At 41.6% G+C, this 25,908-nt stretch overlaps 2 protein-coding genes across 3 annotated transcripts; one reads left to right on the plus strand and one right to left on the minus strand.

Annotated features, from left to right (window-relative positions):
* The first annotated feature begins 369 nt into the window (after positions 1 to 369).
* stk4.L (serine/threonine kinase 4 L homeolog) lies at positions 370 to 16,045 on the plus strand. 2 transcript variants are annotated; one of them, XM_018234646.2, is made up of 11 exons: positions 370 to 622; positions 3,532 to 3,612; positions 4,994 to 5,122; positions 6,530 to 6,644; positions 7,492 to 7,656; positions 8,090 to 8,257; positions 10,844 to 10,981; positions 11,726 to 11,854; positions 13,037 to 13,223; positions 14,115 to 14,266; positions 15,546 to 16,045. In XM_018234646.2, the coding sequence occupies exons 1-11, from the start codon at positions 588 to 590 to the stop codon at positions 15,702 to 15,704; spliced, it is 1,458 nt and encodes a 485-aa protein (XP_018090135.1). In that variant the 5' UTR covers positions 370 to 587; the 3' UTR covers positions 15,705 to 16,045.
* A 1,871-nt stretch (positions 16,046 to 17,916) lies between these two features.
* kcns1.L (potassium voltage-gated channel, modifier subfamily S, member 1 L homeolog) lies at positions 17,917 to 24,948 on the minus strand. The gene is made up of 3 exons (XM_041576257.1): positions 24,005 to 24,948; positions 20,990 to 21,980; positions 17,917 to 19,916 (listed from the first exon to the last, which is right to left on the minus strand). The coding sequence occupies exons 2-3, from the start codon at positions 21,953 to 21,955 to the stop codon at positions 19,527 to 19,529; spliced, it is 1,356 nt and encodes a 451-aa protein (XP_041432191.1). The 5' UTR covers positions 21,956 to 21,980; positions 24,005 to 24,948; the 3' UTR covers positions 17,917 to 19,526.
* Positions 24,949 to 25,908: the final 960 nt, after the last annotated feature.

Genomic DNA, 25,908 nt, shown 5'->3' on the forward strand with positions numbered 1-25,908 from the left:
CCTGCTAATGTGTTTATAGGCAGACGCCGCATCTTCTTGCAGTTTGTTCCTACCTGGATGAATGAACAGACAGTCTCTTCTAAGGAGAAATTTATGGCGCATTGTTCAACTTTCCCACAGCTGTTTACTTGGGGTGGGGGCAAGAGTCACCCCTGTTGAACCCCCTTCAAGCACAGCTCTTCCCAAGTGTTCCTAAAATACCTTCCTCAGCCAAAGCAAGTCACATACTCCCTGAAGCTAAGCTTTTTCTTACTAATGCCACTCAAGCTTGAAAATAGGGAGGGGCGGCTGCATTTTTTAGGTGTTGCCCTGGGAGTCAGAAATTCCTCCAAGCTGCAGTGTCTCTGACACACTCTGATCATGTTTCACAACCCTTGCACATGTCTCTGTGTGTGTGTGTGTGTTTGTGCACCCTCAGCTTCCGCCTCTGCTTTCCTGCTTCCGTCTGCTAGAGATGCAGCCGCTGTTGTCTGCTCTGCTCTTCTGGGAGGAAATGGTGAGGTGAGACTGCCAGGTGCCAGCAGTTTCAGGAGCCTCCATGCTGTGCTTTTACCCTGCTTGCTGCATTGTGACTGCTGGGCGAAAGCATGGAGACTGTACAGCTAAGGAAGAACCCCAGGAGGTAAGATCTTTACTGCTTACTGGTATAGATATTATTGTGCTGCTAACAAAACGCTGTACCTGGCCCATAGAACTAGCAATCTTAAGTTTTTGGCAAGGCTTTGACCCTCAAAACCCAAGGCACACGTCCAACCTCACTTGTGAAAACCAATGTGTATGCCATAAGCCCTAGTGATTTTGATACGCTGCAGAAAGCTACAAAGTCGCTGGAAGTTCTCACTTCTCACATTCCAGTTTCAATGTGGGCATAAGAGCAACGGGGCTTTTTAATGACCGCTTCTTGGAGCAATGTTTAAACCCCCCCCCCCCCACAAATCGCTTCCCATTTACTTGAGCAGGAAGGAGCATGGGCAGTTATTGCTTAAAGGTCTTGCTTGGTGCCAGGCAATACTAGGGCTAATTGATGCCTATGGCTGTGTACACATGAAGATGCAGAGCCAACGGAATAAGATTCCTTTGGGTCAAAAGCCATATGGATCCTTGTTATATACCCCTAAAGTCCATAGACGCACATCGGACAAGCTACACATCTGAATAGAACCTTACCCACCATTGGTTGGGTATGCACCCACAAATCAAACAATTCTGCACCATTGATCTTCCCTATAAAAAAGCAGAGTAAAGGCGTTTGGTGGGTGCCATCTCACATCAGGAGCATGTGCAAGTTGAATCCAATCTGGACCTGGCATCAACTGGGCATGCTCCTGGTTGGCTATCATTTGTAACAGAAGAGCAACCAATGCAAGATGGCATTGGCCAAACCTGCTGCCAACAAGATTGAGGAGGACACAGGTGGTGTGGCTTGGGAGGGGCATGAGAGTCCTCTCCAGGGGTGCCACAGGATCTAGGTGAATTAGATTGAAGGTTAGGGTTACTTTAGAACCAGTTATGTGCTTCATTCACGAGCACCCACATTAAACAGCACGGGGGTTCATTTTGGAGTCATCTAGACGCCTTTAGTTTGGTGGGTGTTGCTCGCTCCCTAGAGGAAACTGTTGAAAGGAAGTTCTCTGCTATGTAAATGAGCCAGCGAGTGTTTCACAATTCTCAGTGGTGTTTAGTTCTCCAACGTTGTGCAAGGAGCCCCTTCTCCCCCAACTCTCGTTCTGCTTCTTCCTTGGGGATATCCATCCGGTGTTCATTCATTTACAGACCCTGCTGAGTTTTGGTCACTTAAATGAATATAAAAAGTCAGTGTATAACAAGGCTGTGCTAATCATTCACTTTACTTTCACTTCTTGTTTTTAGGCACATGGGCTAAATTACACCAGGGGAGAAGTGCCCAAATCCACCCCATCCGCCTCCTCCTCTTCACCTGCCAGAAAGACATACTAGAACGTCTTTAGACTAAAGAGCTTGTATATTTGGGCCCTAACTTGACCCCTTGAGGGCAGGCCTTGCTTTATGGCTTTGCAGGCATATCTTTTGGAATGCCCAGGTGCATGTAGCTTCTGTGCTATGGAGACGCTGTTTAACCAGCCCTGTAACACAAAAGAATATCTGAAGCATGAAATGAATTGAATGTATTAATCCTTTGTGTATCAGTAATTACAGACATTGTCAGGCCTGATATTCACCTGATATACACCTGATATACACTGCCTCCACTTCCTGCTGCTCCTTTACCAGTTACAGCTAAATTATATAATGCTCAGGGGAAGAGATTCTGACAAATTCAGGTTTAAGACTTATATGTGACCCCCCTACACACATACCACAGCGGTGCAGAGATTAGCATTGCTGCCTTCATACTCTAGAGTCATAGATTTCTTTCCAGCCTGGGCAACATCTGCAGAGTATTTGTAGGTTTCCACCCTCCTCAGTGACTTCTAATATCCTTATCATTTACAGTAGGGGGTACATTATCCCTTATAAAACATGAGTGATACTCAGAGTTCCCTGTATAACTCAGCCTGCAGCCTTGTGTCTTTATATGGTCACAGAACAACCCCTCAGTGACTTCTAATATCCTTATCATTTACAGTAGGGGGTACATTATCAATTATAATACATGAGTGATACTCAGAGTTCCCTGTATAACTCAGCCTGCAGCCTTGTGCCTTTATATGGTCACAGAACAACCCCTCAGTGACTTCTAATATCCTTATCATTTACAGTAGGGGGTACATTACCCCTTATAATACATGAGTGATACTCAGAGTTCCCTGTATAACTCAGCCTGCAGCCTTGTGTCTTTATACGGTCACAGAACAACCCCTCAGTGACTTCTAATATCCTTATCATTTACAGTAGGGGGTACATTATCCCTTATAATACATGAGTGATACTCAGAGTTCCCTGTATAACTCAGCCTGCAGCCTTGTGCCTTTATATGGTCACAGAACAACCCCTCAGTGACTTCTAATATCCTTATCATTTACAGTAGGGGGTACATTATCCCTTATAATACATGAGTGATACTCAGAGTTCCCTGTATAACTCAGCCTGCAGCCTTGTGCCTTTATATGGTCACAGAACAACCCCTCAGTGACTTCTAATATCCTTATCATTTACAGTAGGGGGTACATTATCCCTTTTAATACATGAGTGATACTCAGAGTTCCCTGTATAACTCAGCCTGCAGCCTTGTGCCTTTATATGGTCACAGAACAACCCCTCAGTGACTTCTAATATCCTTATCATTTACAGTAGGGGGTACATTATCCCTTATAATACATGAGTGATACTCAGAGTTCCCTGTATAACTCAGCCTGCAGCCTTGTGCCTTTATATGGTCACAGAACAACCCCTCAGTGACTTCTAATATCCTTATCATTTACAGTAGGGGGTACATTATCCCTTTTAATATATGAGTGATACTCAAAGTTCTAGAAAATTTTGAGATGGTTGTAGGTTTTTTTTTTTTTTATTAAAAAGGTTGATTAAACTCAGGGCTGTTTTTCTCGTTAGACATCTGAAGAAGCTGAGTGAAGAAAGTCTCAATAAGCAGCCGGAAGAAGTGTTTGATGTCCTCGAGAAACTTGGGGAAGGGTAAGTCCAGACAAACGAGAGAAAACTAAAACATTATCACCAGCAGCAACTGAACCAACATTTCCTACAGTCACACAATATAGGAACTTTATACTATGTTGGCCTTACTTTGTGCAAAAAGCAAACAAACTTGGTTCATAATGGAGAATTTGAAGGAACCACCATTCTCTGTGAGTGAACTGAGAAGCCCTTAATCTCCTATATACAGACCAATTAAATCTGCCTTGGCTCCTCCATTCCATGTTGGCCTTTTATTGGCCTATGAAAGAGGCCCTCTTGATGGACTGCCCAAGTATCTGTCCAAGTATCTATGGGGCAGGTGATCCAGTGCTACAACCAACTCCTAATATTTATTTAGCCTTTGTTCTCCCAACTGCATTGTTCTGAGACACTTCTGCTTCTCGCCATTTCTGCAGTCTAATACTTTTTATATCTCCGTCTCCAGTGCGTGGCCTCTTGTTTTCACCTTCCTCTTTCTTGGTTGAGTACTTCCTTCCTGATTCTTCTTAATCACTTTATAGCAGTGGTACAACAGTTATACCATTATTCTTGTGACTATTTCTATACGTGGAGGCTCTGGGGTGGAGGGGCCCCATAAGCAACAAGACCTAAATGAAACTGAAAATGTACGGCATTGCGTTCCCTTTCTTTCACAGAACAAGACTGTGTGTTAATATTTGCCCTTTCTTATTTATATCATTGGTGGATTTATTCCATCACATTCTCGGCAGGGTGTGGCTCTAATTTATCTAGTATTTCCGTTTTGTGTGTACTTGTGTATTCATGTCTTACAGTGATATGTTTGATCTCCAAAAATGAGCAGAATAGCCACATAAAGCATAGAATATCCATAATCAAATGTATTAATGAGTTGGATACAGACTCGGACTGGCCCACCAGAGAACCAGGAATGATCTGGGTGGGCCTGGGTGTTAGTGGGCCCTCCTGCTCACCCAACTGTCTTGCTTTGTATGCATGTACATGGCGGTGATATGGCTGGAAGGGTAGATGTGTGTAGGTAACGTGAATAAAGAAAGTGACTGAAGAGATGATAAAAATGAGTTGGACAATGTGACTGTGGTCCATGGTTTCCAGGTGTGTTCCAGGCCAACACTGGGGGGGATACACCAGTGTCTCATGGGGCAAACCCTATAGTCCTAGCCTTAACAATTAATTATGGCCTTGTGGTAGAAGAACGGTTGACGAGAATACAACTACTGTTGGTTCTATAGCAAGTGTTTTAGCATAGCCATTCGTCTTTCATCTAAACATGCTTTTCTCATGGAAACCTAATGAAGATGTCCCTGAGGTTTGAGGGTAACGGGCAAAGTTTGAAGACATCCTCCTGTATGTGTATCAATATCAATGTCTCCAACGACAGGTCCTATGGCAGCGTATATAAAGCGAGCCACAAAGAAACAAGCCAGATTGTTGCCATTAAGCAGATTCCCGTGGAGTCTGACCTTCAAGAGATTATCAAGGAAATTGCCATCATGCAGCAGTGTGATAGGTAAGTTACATGACATGCTGTGTTGATAGATCAGTTCTTGAGCTGCTGCTTTCTTATATACATTGATGAAATGTCCTACTTTCACTGACCATGGCCATCACTTTCATGGTTCACAAGGAAATGGAAATGGTGGAGATATACACAGATTTAAGATATAGATGTAGTTATATAGAATTAGATACCCCTCTACTGGAAGGATCAGTGCCAACCCTGTAACACTTAAGTCATAGCTGGTGTTGACCAAGAAGTCATACACTATTAGAGCTTGAGCTGATGATAGCTTGAAACACAAGAGTGTCGTCCACAGATACTTACATTAAATAATCCTCCTTAGTGCTTGACTTTGAAGATGATATCTATTTATTCAACTACAACAGTATAGCGAAGTTCTATTTTCTTTGGTGCTTGTAACAGCAGCATAAGAAAGCATTCCTTGTTGTAGAAGAAACACCATGAGATGTAGACATATCATGAGATGTAAACCATATCATGACATTTAGGCCATATCATGCTTTGTAAAACATATAATACGATGTAGACCATATCATGAGATGTAGACCAAATCATGAGTTGTACAGCATATCATGAGATGTAGACCATATCATGAGATGTAAACCATATCATGAGATGTAAACCATATCATGAGATGTAGACCATATCATGCTTTGTAAAACATATAATACGATGTAGACCATATCATGAGATGTAGACCAAATCATGAGTTGTAAAGCATATCATGAGATGTAGACCATATCATGAGATGTAGACCATATCATGAGATGTAAACCATATCATGAGATGTAGACCACATCATGCTTTGTAAAACATATAATACGATGTAGACCATATCATGAGATGAAGACCAAATCATGAGTTGTAAAGCATATCATGAGATGTAGACCATATCATGAGATGTAGACCATATCATGAGATGTAGACCACATCATGCTTTGTAAAACATATAATACCATGTAGACCATATCATGAGATGTAGAGTAAATCACTCATGTCTGATATAGAGGAGTGCAAAGTCCATATCTCATCAAGTACTATCATATCATAACACATCAGTCCATTCATTTGTTGAAGCCCCTGTGCCCGATAAAACTTATTTGATACTCCCTGTAGGTGCTGGAGTGATCTTTTTCGATAACTAACCAATATGGAGTAGGTAGATCCAAAATAAACTAGAGGCATAGTTGGCATCCAGTTAGGGGTTCCTAGTTGTATTTGTTTGGATGCAATAGCTCTGTGAAAGCCTCAAGGTCAAAACTTTTGAGTAGGTGTAGAAGGCAACCCCCTCTTCCCTGCCCCCCCCCCCATTTGGTCATTACTGGCCGACTTCATCTGTATTCTTTGTAGCACTAATGGCAAAACTGAATTATTTATGATTTTTTCCCCCCTCAGCCCGCATGTGGTGAAGTACTACGGGAGTTATTTTAAAAACACAGATCTGTGGATCGTAATGGAGTTCTGTGGAGGGGGATCCGTCTCTGACATTATCCGACTCCGGAAACAGACGGTAAGTTACCTTTCAGGCTTCTCACCTTAAGATACAATGCCTGCTCCCCCTTTTACTATCTGTTGGTTAAGTATTCATTCTTGGGGTACAGTTTAATTAAAAACACTGCTTTACTGAACATAAAATGATGGCTGAAATAAATGCACTTGTTGGATTGGAGCTCCAGTAGCTGGAGCCTGGAAATGCTTCCATTTTATAGAACTAATGGGGTTGAGAAGCCAAATATAAAGTTATTTTTCCACTTTCCAAAGGTGTGGGGACATCAGGGAGCCAGATTCCATATTTTTGGGCATGCTAATGGGATTTTTGGTTTTTTTTTGCTGGTGGGAGCTCTCCCACTCTGAGATGTGCTCATGTCCTTTATCAGAAATGTTTCCAAACCCATAAAACCATATGAATGTAACCCAGAAGTAGACGTGCTGTTCCTTCTGACTTAGATCCCAGATCACTGTAATGGGGGGTCTTATAATGGATGGCCTTTAAAAAGCTCCTAATTGAGTTATTCCAGATGCCTATATCTTGGAAGGGGACCCCAGGTAAACTTAGAACCTGCCAGAGGAATTGGAGAGCAATTGTGGGCAATTGAGCGCAACTTCTCCCTGTTATATTACTTCTCTATATCCCCTAGTTGACCAGGGAACATCTGGAGATGATCTTGAGTCTGTCATCAGGTAAAGGAACAGGGCTAGAGGACGTTCCCAACATTGTGGGTAACTAATATTTCTCATCAACCCGCAGCCCAACAACCTGATCCTTTTTAACTAAAACAAAATGTTCTTCAACTTGACTTTCGCCCCCTTGTTGTCTGGATTATCTAATAATACTTTCTGTTCCCTTTCTCTGATAGTTAAAAGAGGATGAAATTGCAACTATTCTGCAGTCGACCCTCAAGGGACTGGAGTATCTTCACTTTATGAGAAAGATTCACCGAGACATAAAGGCTGGGAATATATTGCTGAGTTCTGAAGGCACCGCCAAGCTGGCTGACTTTGGAGTGGCTGGGCAGCTCACAGTAAGGAAAAGTCCCTTCCCTACAACGAGATCCCTCTTGTAGTTGTACTCACCGGCTGAAAGCCAACCACATTGAATAATTTACTTGTAGCAGAGCAGGGAACGTGGTCTCTTATTTCTGTGGTGGGAATGTGTGTTGGATGTTTCATAATGTTACCAAAAAGAAAAATTCTTAAAATTAATATGTCATCCCCTTCCTAATTTATAGTTTTAGATTGGTTCTTCTCATTTAATTGCAGAAGACCTTTTACTTGTAGCTTATGCACAACAGATAATGGGGTGGACTTAGGGTCCAATCCATCCATCTGTTTTCTATCCAGGGGCCCCTATAATATATAATGGAAGGTGCTGGGGATCATTCCATATAATAATGTTCTTGGTACGGCTGATTAATAGTAATTGTTGATATCCAGCTGGGGTTTGTTTTCTTCTAGGATACAATGGCAAAGCGCAACACAGTCATCGGGACGCCATTTTGGATGGCCCCAGAAGTGATCCAGGAAATCGGATATAATTGCGTGGCTGACATCTGGTCCCTCGGTATCACCGCAATTGAAATGGCGGAAGGAAAACCCCCATATGCCGAAATTCATCCAATGAGGGTAAGTCGTGGACTCATCAACTTCTGTGCCTCAAATCTATGGATAGCACCCAACAACATCTTTAGTGGAGGTGGAGACTGGAGTGTCACGGTGGGCGAGAATACAGAATTTGAGGAATTGGGGATCAGTGGAAACAGGGATTTGGGAGTGAAAAGATTTTATGGGGTGAGCAAAGTGATTTGGAAGGCTTTTAGTCTCCTCTAACTTCTGTGGTTCACTGCTGGTGATTTGGTCCACAAGTTCTCATCCAAAAAAGGTTTCTGCAATTTTGCACAAGGTTTTGCCATACACCACAATGCAGGGAATGGCTGCACTGACTCTGAATGTAGCACAGCTCAGATATATATATATATTCCCTTTTATTTACATTCCTATTTCCTTCAGTTTCCACAAGAGGGAGACATCAGCTCACTGTTCAATGTCAGTTCATTGGGATCAGCACAGATTTCTCATGTTGTAGGAAGGAGACCCCTGTACTGCCCCAAACAAGACATTGACTCCCAAGTGGAGAAGAAAAAAGAATAGTGATTAGATATTCTATGTTGACTTTTTCAAGGAGTCTTCCGCCCCCAGGTCCCTTCTTTTGTAGATTCTGTTGAGGAATTATTTTGCTTCTAACATCCTGCCCCCCCCCCACCTATCTAAGGGCCAGTTTAAGGGAGGGCATTTGTACTTGGCCTCCAGTATCACACCAAGGAGGTTCCTTCAGGGGGTGGTGTCCATTGCTGCTGTATTACGTATATAGGACAGTAAATACTCTCCCCGTCATGTCACCTGCTGATCAGAGCGCCCCCTAGAGGACACGATGCCTAAGAACAAATAAGGCTCTCGGGTCCCTGTCTTTTTAACTGATGAGTCACATTAGGGATCTTAATGCAGTGCATGCCCAACAGTTCAGGCCAATTAAAAATTAATCACATATTGTATTATTGATTTATATCTACAAATGCACTTCTAATTTAACCCCATCCTTCCAGTGTTGCTTTCTCCTGTGATATCAAACCCACTGTTCTAGTCCTGAAGGTTTCATAATTATTCTATGATGTATCTGGTGTGCATTCTGTATGTACCTATACATTCACTTGGATAAAACACTGGCCTCCGTATCCAGTAGGGGGTACATTATCCCTTATAATACATGAGTGATACTCAGAGTTCCCTGTATAACTCAGCCTGCAGCCTTGTGCCTTTATATGGTCACAGAACAACCCCTCAGTGACTTCTAATATCCTTATCATTTACAGTAGGGGGTACATTATCCCTTATAATACATGAGTGATACTCAGAGTTCCCTGTATAACTCAGCCTGCAGCCTTGTGCCTTTATATGGTCACAGAACAACCCCTCAGTGACTTCTAATATCCTTATCATTTACAGTAGGGGGTACATTATCCCTTATAATACATGAGTGATACTCAGAGTTCCCTGTATAACTCAGCCTGCAGCCTTGTGCCTTTATATGGTCACAGAACAACCCCTCAGTGACTTCTAATATCCTTATCATTTACAGTAGGGGGTACATTATCCCTTATAATACATGAGTGATACTCAGAGTTCCCTGTATAACTCAGCCTGCAGCCTTGTGCCTTTATATGGTCACAGAACAACCCCTCAGTGACTTCTAATATCCTTATCATTTACAGTAGGGGGTACATTATCCCTTATAATACATGAGTGATACTCAGAGTTCCCTGTATAACTCAGCCTGCAGCCTTGTGTCTATATATGGTCACAGAACAACCCCTCAGTGACTTCTAATATCCTTATCATTTACAGTAGGGGGTACATTATCCCTTATAATACATGAGTGATAGAGTTCCCTGTATAACTCAGCCTGCAGCCTTGTGTCTTTATATGGTCACAGAACAACCCCTCAGTGACTTCTAATATCCTTATCATTTACAGTAGGGGGTACATTATCCCTTATAATACATGAGTGATACTCAGAGTTCCCTGTATAACTCAGCCTGCAGCCTTGTGCCTTTATATGGTCACAGAACAACCCCTCAGTGACTTCTAATATCCTTATCATTTACAGTAGGGGGTACATTATTCCTTATAATACATGAGTGATACTCAGAGTTCCCTGTATAACTCAGCCTGCAGCCTTGTGCCTTTATATGGTCACAGAACAACCCCTCAGTGACTTCTAATATCCTTATCATTTACAGTAGGGGGTACATTATCCCTTATAATACATGAGTGATACTCAGAGTTCCCTGTATAACTCAGCCTGCAGCCTTGTGCCTTTATATGGTCACAGAACAACCCCTCAGTGACTTCTAATATCCTTATCATTTACAGTAGGGGGTACATTATCCCTTATAATACATGAGTGATACTCAGAGTTCCCTGTATAACTCAGCCTTGTGCCTTGTGCCTTTATATGGTCACAGAACAACCCCTCAGTGACTTCTAATATCCTTATCATTTACAGTAGGGGGTACATTATCCCTTATAATACATGAGTGATACTCAGAGTTCCCTGTATAACTCAGCCTGCAGCCTTGTGCCTTTATATGGTCACAGAACAACCCCTCAGTGACTTCTAATATCCTTATCATTGTGATATTTTGTGTTTTACAGGCAATATTCATGATACCTTCCAACCCGCCCCCTACATTTAGAAAACCCGAACTCTGGTCCAAGGATTTTGTGGACTTCATTAATTTATGTCTTGTGAAGAACCCTGAACTGAGGTCCAGTGCCACGGAGCTACTGCAGGTAACAGAGACCAAATCCAAATCCACTATAACTGTATCTTGTTCTGTATATCACTAGCAAACGCTTTGCCAGGGTCGCTGACCCCAGTAACCAGAAATCAATTTTCGATGAATTAATTAAAATCGATTAATAAGCCGGAGGCTGGGTATTTATTGTTGTTTGGATACTGAAATCTGTTGCCTGTAAGCGAGGGAAATGGTGTTTGTCCTTTCTTAAATCAGTGAATGTGCCCGAGGAAAAGTAGGACACGGTGAGATGGGAATTCTCAGCACTAGAAATATTCTGCTGAATAATTCATTGGCCTAAGAGGTGCCGCAGCCCAATAGAACACAGGCCAAGTGTAAAGGAATTAAAAGTAAGTGGGAAGTGATGTTGTGGCAACACTATTCCATTAAAGGCGAGTTAAGCGGCTTCACTAGGTGCGGAAATGTTGTGTTTATAGTGGAGGAGCTTCTAGTTGCCTGGTCACAGGACTTTACTCTAATGGGGACAACAGTGATCCAATTATTTTGCTTGTGCGGGTCTGGAGAGCGGGAGGACACTGGAAACCCATAAAACATACAAACCCTTGACAGATAGTGTCCAGTCAAAATATCTAAGTGGGGTGCAAAGACGTTCGTTTGCCTGCAAATGCTGCTTTGTTGCACCCCATTAAAACGAAGTCGCCCCAGCTTTCACCTCCAGGTATACAATGAATGTGGGGGCTCACCCGATTGCTAAAATGTGGTTTTCTCTTGGCCTCAGCACCCCTTCGTCAAAACAGCCAAAGGGGAATCCATTCTGCGTCACTTAATAAACGAAGCCCAGGACGCGAAGTTGAAGAGGACGGAGCTGAAACAGAGAGAAGTGGAGCCCGAAGAGGAAGAGAATGTGGTTAGTGGTTAGGAGTTTTTGTCACGATTTTATCGTGACTTTTCTTGAATCAAATTTTTGGTTTTGTTTTATATTTTATTAATAAATAAGGTAACATTGTGGATGGGAGTTTGGTTGTGGTAATTGAAATTATGAGAAACATCTGAGGTTTTGTAAATAACTAGGGATGCACCGAATCCAGGATTTGGCCTTTTTCAGCAGGATTCGGTTTCGGCCAAACCGAATCCTAATTTGCATATGCAAATTAGGGGCGGAGAGGGAAATCGAGCGACTTTTTGTCACAAAACAAGGAAGTAAAATATGTTTTCCCGTTCCCACCCCTAATTTGCATATGCAAATTAGGATTCGGTTCGGTATTTGGCCGAATCCTTCGTGAAGGATTCGGGGGTTCGGCCGAATCCAAAATAGTGGATTCGGTGCATCCCTATAAATAACCCCCTAAAATGACAGTCTTCCCCCTGACCTGATTGACCCACCTCTGGAGTCACATCACTTTCTTCCTCCGGTGGCGTCACTTTCAGCTCGCATAGGTCCTAGGTCAGGTTACAATTTTGGCTAAGTTCGGGTAGATTGTGGGCCAGTGGATTTTGTTTTTTTTGTATGGGTTGTATGTAGCAGTTCTGGGGTGGGACATGAGTCTGCCCAACTAGACCTGTGTAGGATTCTAACAAGGGCCTTCATTTTGAAACCACTGTCCTAAAGTAATATAGAACTCTCCTAGTCTTCCTTATGGAATTTCCAAATAAGCTTGGGTAGAGTATATGGCGACACTAAGGGGGTTTTTTGGGCAAAAACTAGAATTTTTTTGAGGGAAAAAAACTCACATTTTTCAAAATTTATTAAAGAACAAAGCTCGAAGTTTTCTTGCTTTTAAAGGGAAAAACTAAAATTTTTCCAATTTGAAGATATTCAAATGGGTTTCTTCAGAAATGTTTTAGGCGATAACCCAAAAAAATCAAGCGATTTGGGCATAAAATCTGAAAAATTTGTACAATTCGGGGTTTCGCTCAATTTTATAGAGTAATTTCCTGACCCGACTTTTTCAAGTTGATTGATAAATAATATAAAACCGTGGATGGGATTTTGGTTGATAAAAATATGAGATAAATTTGAGATTTTACTAAATAAAACCCTAAGTCTGTACCTGTATTGTTTTTAAAAAACATGGTTTTGATCATTCAGGACGAGGACGAGGCGGACGTTGGTACCATGGTTCAAGCAGGTGCCAAAGATCTGAACACAATGAAAGAGTTCAGTACGATGAGCGAAGGAGCAGATAGCACCATGGTGGAAAAGGACAAGCTGGAGACCCAGATGGGCACCATGCTGATCAACGATGAAGATGAGGAGGAAACGGGTACAATGAAACGTAGGTGTTTGTCTCCATTCCTGAGCCTGGATTTGTATTCAGCTTTGTACAATCAATGGACGTGTACACTGAATATACTTAACATTAGTTAGAGTCGACAAGATGTCCTTCTAACTGAGGTTAAACATCCTTCTAGCTACAGCAATATGTTCTTATGGTTTTTAGCAGTAGAAGGATTCTATTGTGGTATATTATTTAAGGCTAAACCTTAAACAAAGGCAGATGAAGGTCAAATTGGTCATTGATTGGGCCAATTGCCTGACTATACTTCCTCTTCAGTACCCAGCTTAGGTTTGCTAATAGCTGTACACAGATATGCTGTAAACCACCTATGTCTAACACTGATATTCCCCTACGGCAGCACAATGCATTAGGCTTCCCTCAGCATTGGGAATAACCTCTCTCTGCTGTCAACTCCAGGAAAATACCATATACCTACCAAACATATAATATGGTCTATTATGTTCCAAATTTCCACTTACATAAAGCAATTCAGTTAACAACTTCAGGAGCCTTTTCCTCTCACTTCCATTTCTTTAATCCGACTGCCGTTTCTCATGGTGTATTGATTTTTGGGATCCCCCCAGAGATGGATGAGATTTCATGGGGGATGATGTGGAAGCCAGTGCCGTTCTAAGTACCGGTTGGCTACATCGTAACCCAATCCCACTGCAATCCTTCCATTGTTTATGTCAAGTCCCCCCACTCCAAGAATCCGAAAGAGAATCCTCCCAGAGGAACGCCAGCATCTTGCTGCATCTCGCAGGATAGCGATGCACTTTGTCTCTATCACAGCTCAGTCAAGGCCATTAAAGACTCGTTCAATGGAAGGCAAATGAAAAGAATATTGATAATAATTATATTCATTATTATTCACTTTCTAATTGACAGAATGTAGTGAGCCTGCAGAGCCAGCCAAACCCTCATTCCTGGAATATTTTGAGCAGAAGGAAAACCAGTTTGGGACACCAGAAAAGACAACTCCAACCCCATCTACAGACCCCTCAGAATGGAAAATACCACTTAATGGAGACTATAGCTTTGTAAGTGCACAATCAAAAACTACATTTGTGCCTCTGTGTCCCCATTCCTGTCCCGTAAAGTGGTGTCTGAGGAAAGCTCCTTCAGGGTTGAAATAGAAAAGATGAGGAGAAGGGGTAACATTAAAATGCAAGTCTTGTCGTCAGCCTGTTTTTTGTGGTTGCTGAGGTGAGTGACCCACATCAAGGGTTAGACTGGACCAGTGGGGCACTGGGAGAAAACCTGCCTAATCGGGTTCTTAGGGGGCTTCCCTGTCATTTTGGTGCAGCCACAAGATGATTGGAGGTACACGGAGGGGCAGAGTTGGGTAGTTTGTAACAGGTGTCACTTGAGGACCATATGTAATTAGGAGCTACGTTTCTACAAATGGAAATAACCATCTTAGACATAGGGTCGTATTGTTAGAAATACTTTGCCTTTACTGTTCAGTATTAAACCTATGGTGCATTCATTGTTTACAGGTATAGGATCTGTTAATCGGAAACACGTTATTTAAAAGGCTCGCAACTACAAAAAGGCCTTCTCCCATAGATGCCATTTTAATCAAATAATTCCCTTTTCCCTGTTATAATAAAACAGTCGCTTGTACTAGACCCAAACTAAGATATAATTAATCCTTATTGGAGGCAACATCAGCTTATTGGGTTTATTTAATGTTTATATGATTTTCTAGTAGACATAAGGTATGAAGATCCAAATTAGAGAAATACCCCTAATCTGGAAAACCACTGGTCCTGAGCATTCTGGATAACAGGTCCCATGGCTAACTCCAATCAACCACAGCCTGTTACTATTCAGTGAGACTGCTGAGGACTGTACTTGACAGAAGCTAGGTTCCATAGGCATGACTTGGGTTTTAGTGGGATGTGCAGTTCATTACCAACTGGAAGGATGTGGGATGGACATTTGTTGCTCTAAGAGAGAAAGTCAAAGTGGCCGGATGTTCAGGTATCTGCCAATCCTTCCTCAAAATCAATGCAAAACCATCTAACACGTTTAACTGAATGATTCAATAGAGTTTGCACTTTGGAAGGGAATGATCAGAGGAGAGACGGGATCAATGGAACTCTCTTTAGCTTCAGATTATTCACTTAATTGATCAGGTATCAATTTTACATCCCAAACACCCACCAACCCACCCAACATCAGCAACTATACAATTAGTTCATCTCTTATTGATGTTGTCATTCATCAACACATTTTAATCATATTATTTTGCCTTTATCATGCCAACATTGAGTTTTATGACTCTGTCCCCCCCCCCAACCTATTATTTTCCAGCTGAAAGACTGGAGTGTAGGTGAGCTGCAGCTGAAACTGAATTCTCTGGATCCCATGATGGAGCGGGAAATCGAGGAGATCCATCACAAGTACCAAGCCAAGCGCCAGCCGATTCTGGAAGCCATCGACTCCAAGAAACGTAGACAGCAGAATTTCTGAAAGTTCTGACATATATGGACCTCTGATACACATTCACCATGACATTAACTCAGGTTATATTGCTGTGACTTGCCATTACATGGATTAGTACTTGATTATTATTTTTTTAAAGACTTGGTACGTTTTCCAGTTGTTGTTTTTTAAGCAAAAATGTTATTTGAAAAGGCCGGTACAGAATTTTTTAAAAAGTTCTATATTTTAAAACAAATTACGTTTTCTATAGCCCGAATAGCCGAAGAGTTTTTACGCCGATGTAAATAATTGTTTTGATGTCATGATATTTTTGGAGTATCCATTGTAAAATATGTACGTCCTTTGTTAAATAAAACAATCGAATAAGAGATATGAGACGTAAAACGGGCCCTGCAATATAAAGATACTAGATAAACACAAGTAGTTGTTGAAAATGCTGTTAAAAATGCAAGTTACATGATGGGAATGCTTAGGGCTTTCAATGACATTTTCAAAGAAATTTGAATGAGCATTCAAGTCTATTGGAAGAACCACCTATGGTTACATAGTGGACACTAAGCTAAAAAGTCAACTCCTAGGCCAAACCTCTCATGGGGTTCCAAGGTGTTGGTCCATTATACTGAACACATTGATGCAACCTCTACTCTGGTTTTTTAGTTGTCAGTTGGTATAAACCCTGTCCAGCTGGAAGAGGTGTCATAAATGACCATAATTCCCTGAAATAATCCTGGTAGAAAGTCTCGTTGCTTGGAATTCTGCAAGTGTCCACATTTGGGCGCGTTCAGCTCTAAACCTTCAAGATCAATATCTGAACAAGTGTTACTTAGTGGTGCTATGGCCTTTTCAAGCACATTGGTGGCTTCTTAGCTCCAGACCATTTATGTTGACCAATAACCAATAAGTTCTTTGCCTGTGACTCCTAAATGCAACATGGCTGCCGTAGGTAATTGGATATGTAAGACACTTTCCACCTTTTTTATATAACCCTAATGGTGTGAACTTCAGGAGTATCATGGGACTGTTGTACCACTAGGCATGTTATCACCCTAGGGCACCAAGCGTACATCCACCTGTGAACTGTTGGTTTTGCAAACACAGAGCACTTAAGGTTTTGTAGGGGGTTTCCTTAATAGCGGGCACTCAATACACCATTTGAAAACGGGCCTTCTCCGTTCTAAAAGCTTTTACTGATCAGCCTTGAGTATCTATTACCTAAATTGAAATATTGCTAAACCACACTTTGTACCCAACCGATAACACAATTTACTTGGGAATAATAAAATTATTCTGGTGATCTAACTTTACACCCCATCGCTATTCCCCAGACCATGGAGGCAGAGAGCTTCTGCTCTTTCAACTGGAAATGTGTCAAGAAGTCTGTTGCTGAAAATCAAAGCAGAGGGTTAATGTACTCGGCACTTTAGGAGCCACGTATTGAACCATGTCTTCATCTGTCTGCAAGAAGTGGAATGGAACTCTAAATAATGAATTATTTGAGCCTTAATTAGAATAATTCTATATATATATTTCTAAGTTAGAGGTTACTGGTTGGTTGCTTTGGTTTTGGTGCAGAGCTAATTCATTTCAATGAGACACTGCAAAACACGTGGATAGGTAGATTGATGTTATGGGGCCATGTAATACCAGGCACCATGTTTGGTTCTAGTCACATGACACCTAACAACTAATCAGACCTTTTTCTTTGAATGTAATCATTTTGTTTGTTGTAAAGAAAAGTCAAGTTTTCCATATTAGAACAATTGAGGTTGATCAATTAAAAAAAAAGTCTTTTAGAATTCCAATTGAAAAAATTGACCATGAAAACCTGGTGAGCTTCTATAGAAGTCAACTAGAGGTGTATTTTCAACATTCAAACTATTTTACTTTTTGAGTTTTTTTTTTTAAAGGAGCAGGAAAGTAGAAGATGTTCCAGAAGAAGAAGAAGATGATGGTTGAATGGTGCTCCTACAGTAGTGGAGAAACCATAGGTGAGTTCTTTATCTCACCTAAAACCAGCTTATTATTTTTTGAAAAAAACATTTTGGAAATGAAATAGAAATTTAAGAAAAGGTTTTAAAAAAACATTTAGTACCTATGGAACACTAGGATCGGGATACTGAATGCCAGAAAAAAACAAGTTTCTTCTCTCACCTAAAACCTGGCAAACGTGTTACTGTTGGAAAAAACTCAAAAATGAAATCGGAATTTTAAAACAGATTGTAGAAAACAAAAATCCAAACCCCCCTTGCTCAGTTAGTAATAAATATGTCCTCCTGAATGTTACTCGTTAATCGGTTGGTATTTGGTTATTGGAAATGGGGGAGACTTGGAGGCCATATAATTGCCAATCAATGGTTGTACTGATGTAACATGTTTTTATGAATATTTTTGAGTCTAAAATAACAATACACTTCCCCAATCACATGTTACGAATATCAGTTACGTAAATTTAACCCTTCTTAATAAGGCCACTTGCCCTTGTCTGTTCCACCGGTGTATTGTTCCAAAGAATAAAAAGCCCGGTGCCTTTATACACATTTATTTTAAGCTGCACCGACTACTGTGGAACACTGTTCATTTGACCTTGGGGGGGGGGGTATAGAAATGGAAAATGCTTGTAGACAGGAAGCCTCTCACCGGTGCCCAGGAAATATCTGGCAGGGGTTCAGATGATCAAATAAGAAGACAAATCATTAACAAGCTGACACCCATCTTAGAAAAACATTAGAGGTGGAACATTTGGACAAAGCAGGTAATAATATTAGATATGGAATTTTGGATATCAGTAGGTTGGGCTTGTAGTATAATATGTTCAGTATTTGAAAGGAGAGGCTACAAATGTTGTTGTGGACACCAAAAGCTCCTTCTCATGACTATTAAAACCCTTCATTCCTCTGCACCTCATTACATCTCTTCTCTTGTGTCTCTGTATGTTCCTGGCCGACTCCTCTACGACTCTCATAGCAACCACTACATAAGATATCATTTCTCAAACTCTAAACACCTTTGGAGTTTGGTCAAGTTTATTCAGGCAATATGTGACATTATGCATCCATAATAGCATTCATTTAGTATACAATACATTCCATCATCATCCCATGCAGTGGACACTATGAATCCACTTCTTCTTTGGGTGACACCTGTGTCTATTCTTTGGCATAAGGTAGTGACTGGTAAGGGTCGGTGAGGGTGCCACTGTCGAGCAAGATGAGGAACAAGCTGTTTGTGTTGAGCATTCAGTCCACCATTATTGTCCATTAAACTTCATTATAAAAGTAGTATTCGATTTGCTTTTCATTATCACATGCAAATTGACTTATTTTGTCCAGTAACTAAAATTTCCGAGATCATGGCCTTTCAGAATTAATTTGATTTGGGTGCCAAAAAAATCTGCATGCTCTCAAAATCGAGTGCGCATGGCTTAGCCTACAGCAGAGTTGAAGTAGAGTAGAAATGTTTTATTGGTAGGGTAGGACAATAATAATTATTCCTCGCCAAGATCATTATCTCTGGCTCTGGAAATATTATCAGGATATTAGAATTTTTCTATAGTGATTTTCTGAAACTATGAGGCCAGCCTCCTTTCTTTGGTCCATTTGCAGTCTTAGGTTCTAGTGGACCCCATGTTCTCCATACCTTTTCTTCTAAAGCACCATTTTCCTGAAATGGTTTTTGGTTCAATACTGCAATGTGGAGTCCAAAAGACTTTTCTTTGTGTTGTAAAATAAGATTGTTCTAGTTCAGTATTGTTGCATTTTTTTATATAGTCAATTATTTTATCTTATTACTGCAGGCGTATTTGATTTATGTTATATATGCATAGAAAGGACACAACTAGTCTCCGAATCCTCAAAGCTCTTCAGACTGCTCTGAGTTTTTGTCTTCAGTGACGTTGCTGTCTTTTCTGGGTATTCTATCACTGTTCCTCACCGCATTCTCAAGAGCTTTTTGTCTGCGGTAGAAGTGTGAGAACTTGTTGAATATGATCGTTATAGGCAGTGCCACCACTAATATCCCACCTAAGATGCAACCAGAAGCCGCCAGCTTTCCCGCAACAGTCCCCGGCACAACATCGCCATAGCCCACCGTGGTCATGCTCACAGTGCCCCACCACCAGCATGAAGGGATGGTGTCAAAACCAGTGTCTTCATCCATTTCTGCAGTATATGCCATTCCGGAAAACACAGAGACCCCAACAGCCAGGTAAAGAAGGAGTATTCCAACTTCTCTGTAACTGTGCTAAAGAGAACACAAAGATATTTGCCCATCAGCTGTCTGGTTCCTTTTTAGAGTATATATCAGAATGAACAGCAGAACTATAGGTATAATTTGATTTACATTTCTAGGAGGATGTCACACATTGTGCCTTACATCAGTGGGGATCATGCATGGTCTTTGTTCCATCCCTTGGTATTCTTTAACCTTTCTTTTCGGGAATTTATTGGCAGCAAGGTTGCGTCCCAAAGACCTAAATCATTCAAGTGTCTGTATTTTGGTGAGGGTATTTATCAGGATCAGAGCTAGGTGGTAGGCTGAAAAGGCATGTGCCTAGGGTGCCTGTTGTCTACAGTCCCCTAGTTCGATATGGAGCCCTTCCACAACTTGGTGGCATCTGAAGAGGCTTTTAGGATTGTGAGGGATGTCAAGAGTGAGCGGGGGGAGGAGGTGATGTGTAAGGGAGTTGCAAAGGGAGTGACGATAGAGATGAGGAGGGGGCGATAAGGGGCAGCAGATGGCCTGGGGAACTCACTCTACTTAGCCTGGCCCTGGTATTCATGTACCACTCAAAGACTAAACTGTTGGGTTTTGTTGCTTCATCCCGTATAGTTCCCTGACGTCCCTAAATTTACATCCAGTTCTTTGACATTGTTTAGTACAACCATGTAGCTCTGGGATGTAAACAAATGATGTTGTAGGCACTCATCTCTTCTGTATCTGCTGAACTAATTCTCAGAAGATACAGATGGACACTGATAGCATGAACACTTATTTCTGGTGATAGGGGTATGGTTGAGACTTACAGGTGCTGCTACAAATATGGACTTGGTCCTCACTCTCCTGTTTAAACCTGTTCATAAATACCATGCATAATATAGTGTCCCCTAAGACATATAAGTGGTAGTACTATGCCCAAGCAAAATATATTTAGTTAGCTCCCTGTGTCACTGTTTTACACCACTTTTATTACTACATTTGAGTGTATTGTCTCTGCAGTACAATGGATAGCAACCATCATTCTAAAATGAATTTCTAAGGTGAAAATCCACGTGTTTTCTTCCTAATTACTTTGGAAAGTTCACATGTATACGTACCTTAAGAGTAGCTCCAAGTGAACGCAATCCAGTGGAGTGTCGGGCCAGCTTCAGAACTCGGAAGATCCTCATCAAACGAAACACTTGGACAACTTTCCCCACATCCCCCAGCTCGTAATCGCTGCCAACGGTCACGTCTATTAAAAGGGTTAGATAAAACGGCAACACCGAGACAATGTCAATGAGGTTTAATGGATGCCTGAAGAACTTCTTCAGGTTGGGTGTCAGAATCAGCCGTGAGGACACCTCAAAGGTAAACCAGGAGATGCAGAAGTATTCCAGTTTGTGTAAGATGGGGTCATCTACAGGCGCCATATCCTCGTCCACTTGCTGGTATTCGGGCATGCTGTTGATGCACATGGTAGATATAGAGATGATAACGACACAAATAGAGATAAAACTAAATATTTTGCTAGGGATTGAGTAGCCTGGGTTTTCCATGGTGAGCCACAGGCGTTTTCGTAAGTTCCCACACCTTAAGTTGGCAAAATACATGAGGTCCTGGTTAAAGTCAGAAATCTCATCCACAGACGTCTCAATGCTGCTGGCGTCACTATCCTCGTCCCAGTTGCGTCGCCTGCTTTCCAATTTGCGTTCGTGGTAACGGTAGCTGCAACAGGAATCCAGGAAAAACTCGCTGATTCCCCAGTATTCAATCTCTTGGGAGAAAGAGAAAGCGCACAGGTCATCCATCATGTGGAGTTTTCCAGTCTCATAGAAGTACAGGACGTAGGGGAAAAGGCCCGGGTTCCGGTCAAAATAAAACTCTTTGGACACCAAGTCATAGTCGTCGCAGATCTGGAGAATGGACTCTTCCGACTCGCAGGAAAGCAACCGCCCCAGCCTCGTGTCTGGAAACTGAGACAAGGTGATGGGGCTGACCCGTTTTTTCATTCCGCCCACGTTTATGTTAATGGCGTGATCTTTGAAATTGCCAATCCAAAATGGCTTGCTTTTGTGTACCATGGTCTTCAGATATACCCTTGTGCTTCTGAAACAGAAAACCACAGAGAATTTGGTTCTTATCGACAATCGTGCACATTTGTATGTTTCAGTATTCAGCCAACTCTTTTGTGGGGGATTCAGTATTCAACCAAAGCTGCTAATATCTCAAACATTACTAAATACACAAAATTAAAGTAAATTACAAAGTTGCTCAAAGTCAAATGCTAGGCCAGGTCTACTACACTCCCCTTTGATACTGCTATTAGCAATACCCAGCCAGCAAGATCACTGATCTGTGTAACTTGTTTACATACAAAGAACAAGCAAATACATTTTCAATACAAGTCCTATTTAGTGGGCTCATGGCGGACTTGCCCATTTAACAAACATTACATTTGAGAACATCATTATTTTTATTTTATCCGATGGCGGTGACTGCATGGACAAAAGAATACATGACAGGCGTTATCCAGCAAGGTAAACATCTTAGTGCAAACATTTACTATGTCCAAAGTTTATTCAAGCAAAAAAAAACCAGTAAGAACAGGGAAAGCAAAGGATTAACCGTAAAGTAGTATTATAGGGAGCAAAGGTCATTCCATGAGACGGTACGGTAGGAATACATCACTACGGGCAGGGGGAAAAGTGCTGGGGCAAAAACTTGCTCCCCTTAGAATCCACACTCAAATCACTTGCACCCCAACCCACAGCAAGCAAAGACTATGCTCTTCCTCACCAAGCCTGGTTGAAAACCCAGACAAGGCAGCCTAACATTTAATGCCTTCCCCTAGCAGGAGTTATGTATAGGGGTCTACAGCCTCCCTGCATCTCCAGGTTCTCCTTCATGATGGCAGGAGTCACCAACTTCCCACCACTTTTATATGCACTCCATATACAGATGGGACTCAAATCCTTGAACCCCAATGATAGAGAATCATACAAAATTCTCTAGAAAATGCAAGCAGTAGTTTTGAAGGGTCCATGTCAAATGGAAACACCTTGTATTTGGAACTCCCCATGAGAGGTTTTCTGCACATTAGCAGCACATTAGCTTAGGGTCTAAAGGTGGCCATACATGTGCAGATCCGCTCATTTGTAGAGGTTGTCAAATGAGTGGATCCTGCCCTGATTTGCCCACGTTGAGTAGGCGAGATTGGGTTGATCTGATCATCGGCCCTAATGCTCAACAATCAGATTGCAACACTGGGAATGCAACTGGTCAGTATGAGAACCACATCAACAAAGCAATGGGCCCTCAAGCCTACTGAATTTTTAGACATGCCTGATCAACATCTGGCTGATTTTTGGCTAGATGTCGGGAAGCCTGTCAGAGGTCCCCAAACACTGGCCAACATGCTGCCGAGTTGGTCTGTTGACAGTTTTTAACTCATGGAGAGCCGCTTGACCCATGTGCATAATGATTAAGCTGGGGTGCGCACTCATTATATGCATGATGTGCCCCAACATGGCCACCCAGGCTAGGAGCTCTCTTCCAATACAAGGGGGCCCAGCACTGGCCCAGGGGTCTTTCTTGCAAAAAAGACCATTCTTTCCCCCTTCTGGAGTGTTGGCTCTCTAGTGGGGGAAATATTTAATGGGATATTATATGGTGACTTGGATTACAGAAAAAACACCAGGTTCCAACCATTGTGGATAATAAATCTAATTCCTCTAAAATAAAAGCAAAAATAATGATAGAAATCCTGGTGTATATTAATTAAAACATCATAAAACCATATACTATTGTGTCTAATTCTAGCACTGGAAGAATAAAGTCCACCCTGCTGTGGGATAGGGTAAGTCAATGGCAGTTATTTTAAGGATCCCAGTTCAACAGAAACATTGGGGACCACTTATAAAAAAAAATCCTCTTCAAAGACCAAACTGATTGTGTGATCTTATATACAATCGATTTGCATCGAGCTCAAGAACTTGCATTTATTAGAAGATCCCATCCACAACCTGGCAAACTGAAATGATTCTGCGCTGACTCTACAGATACAACCTGTGTTCATATAGGCATTAAAGAGAAAATCTGATTTTTCTTGTCTCATCTATTAAAATTCTTACCTGATTCAGAAAAATTCACGGATGAATTCTCCTCCTCGCCCGGCTGGTAGCTTCATGGGACATCAAATATCAAGTGCGCTTTATAGACGAGATGAAAGGAATCCAGTTTAAGAGAATGAATTGCGGGGACTTAAGGGCAGTGCCGTCAGAGGAACATCATTGCATGAAAAAATGTAAGATCTCTGACAGAAGGAAAGATTCTAAAAGGATTGTGCGTGCCCCGAGACTGCCTATGTCGTCTCAAGCTCCTTCCAGCACACTTGGTCTTGTAGTGAGATCCAGTTACTTAAATATTGATGTACTATACACACATTTCCAGGCAGCTGCCAGCAGCAACTCTTTAGGTTGTAAAGATGAACAAGTAAAAGCCGTTAACCTCTTGAGTGGCTGCTCTGCAAAGTTTGGATGGAAATAGCCCCGTCCATCGGATGTGTCAAATGAGGTGGTGTCACGACATTATAACCGAGAATTTAATCCATGCTTCTGAGACAAGCCTAAATGATAGCGGTGACTTGGCACATGTTTACAATTGGGGGAAAAAACTAGAGATTTTCTAAAGATTGCCCAGTTTTTTTAATTTCATGAATTGATCAGGCTGAGCCAATCAAGTTCAGTCTTTCCATTCTAGAAGAAGTCCTTCTTGTTGGCATGAAGAGGGTTTGGAGATTATTCAAACGATATGGTTCAACCCCCTTCTGTATAGCATATTGTACTCCCTATATAAGGATATTATAAGTCATTGAGGAGTTCTATGACCTATAGTAATGGGGTAATGACCACTTGTACTGCTAGTAGGGCATTATCAACCATGTCCATCAAAACTGGAGTCAAATTCTGCTATTGCCCCTCTGGTCTCTTTTTGTATCATTTCAAAGTGTCTCCTGTTCCCAAAGGTCAAATAAAAAAATGGGAAACACGAATTGTATGCACTGAAAGAAGGGACTTTATTGGGCCTAACCCACACTCATACATTATTGATGCACAACCTTATTTCAGGTTCTGTTTGTGCGTGTATCCAAAGCCTTTAGAACTTGAATTATTAACTTCTGCTTGCTGGTGGGTGTATGTTCCCCCATAGCACTACTCCTGTGCCAGGGTTTTACATAAACAGAATAGCTATACATTTTTTAACAGCATGCTGAATGTCAGTGCAGTCGTGCATGAGCTGCTGTATGCTTAGTGAATGGGGTCAAGTAGGCTTTGGATTGAGTCATGGAGTCTGTTGGGTTATAGTTGGCTGCTTAACCAGGTGCTAAGTAAGAAGGGATTCAGGTCACCCTATTTTGCAGTTATTATTCCCTTTATTGTACTTAGTGCTGTAGAATACACATGCTAACATAGTTCAATGGTGTCTCACTCTCCATAGGTTATAAGCAAACATCTGTGAGACTGCACAGTAGCTGTCAACGATGCCCCATGTTGGTGACCAACTCTGGCCGAATTCCCTGTTTGGAGGCCCCATTTCTCTGATCTGAGCGAGTCTGTCATGAAACAGCATCGCATATGCATGTCTCGTAATGAGTTCCATTCTGAAGCATGTCTCTTGAAAAAGAGAGCAAACTGTAGGTCAGACTGTCTCAAAGAATGGCCACTTTGCAGGGCCCTCTGCCAGTTCAGTTGAGTAATGTATGTTGTTTTGTGCCTGGTGATCCTTGTGCTCCCATTTTGCACTGTACTATTGTGGTTATAATGTGGTTATTAGTGTGATTCCATATGGTACATTGGTCTCCTAACCAATGTATCCAGACCAGAGTATCCAGATTATCGTATTAAGGTGTAGTCATGGAGGTGGGAATTAATATTTTACCATTAGATCTCTGCCTAGTGATCTCTGATATTTTACCATTAGATCTCTGATGCCTCCTTGTGCTGAAAGAGCACGCCTTACCTAGAGGTTTCCACTG

Source organism: Xenopus laevis, chromosome 9_10L, assembly GCF_017654675.1.
Source record: "Xenopus laevis strain J_2021 chromosome 9_10L, Xenopus_laevis_v10.1, whole genome shotgun sequence".
In the NCBI taxonomy this organism is placed as follows: domain Eukaryota; kingdom Metazoa; phylum Chordata; class Amphibia; order Anura; family Pipidae; genus Xenopus; species Xenopus laevis.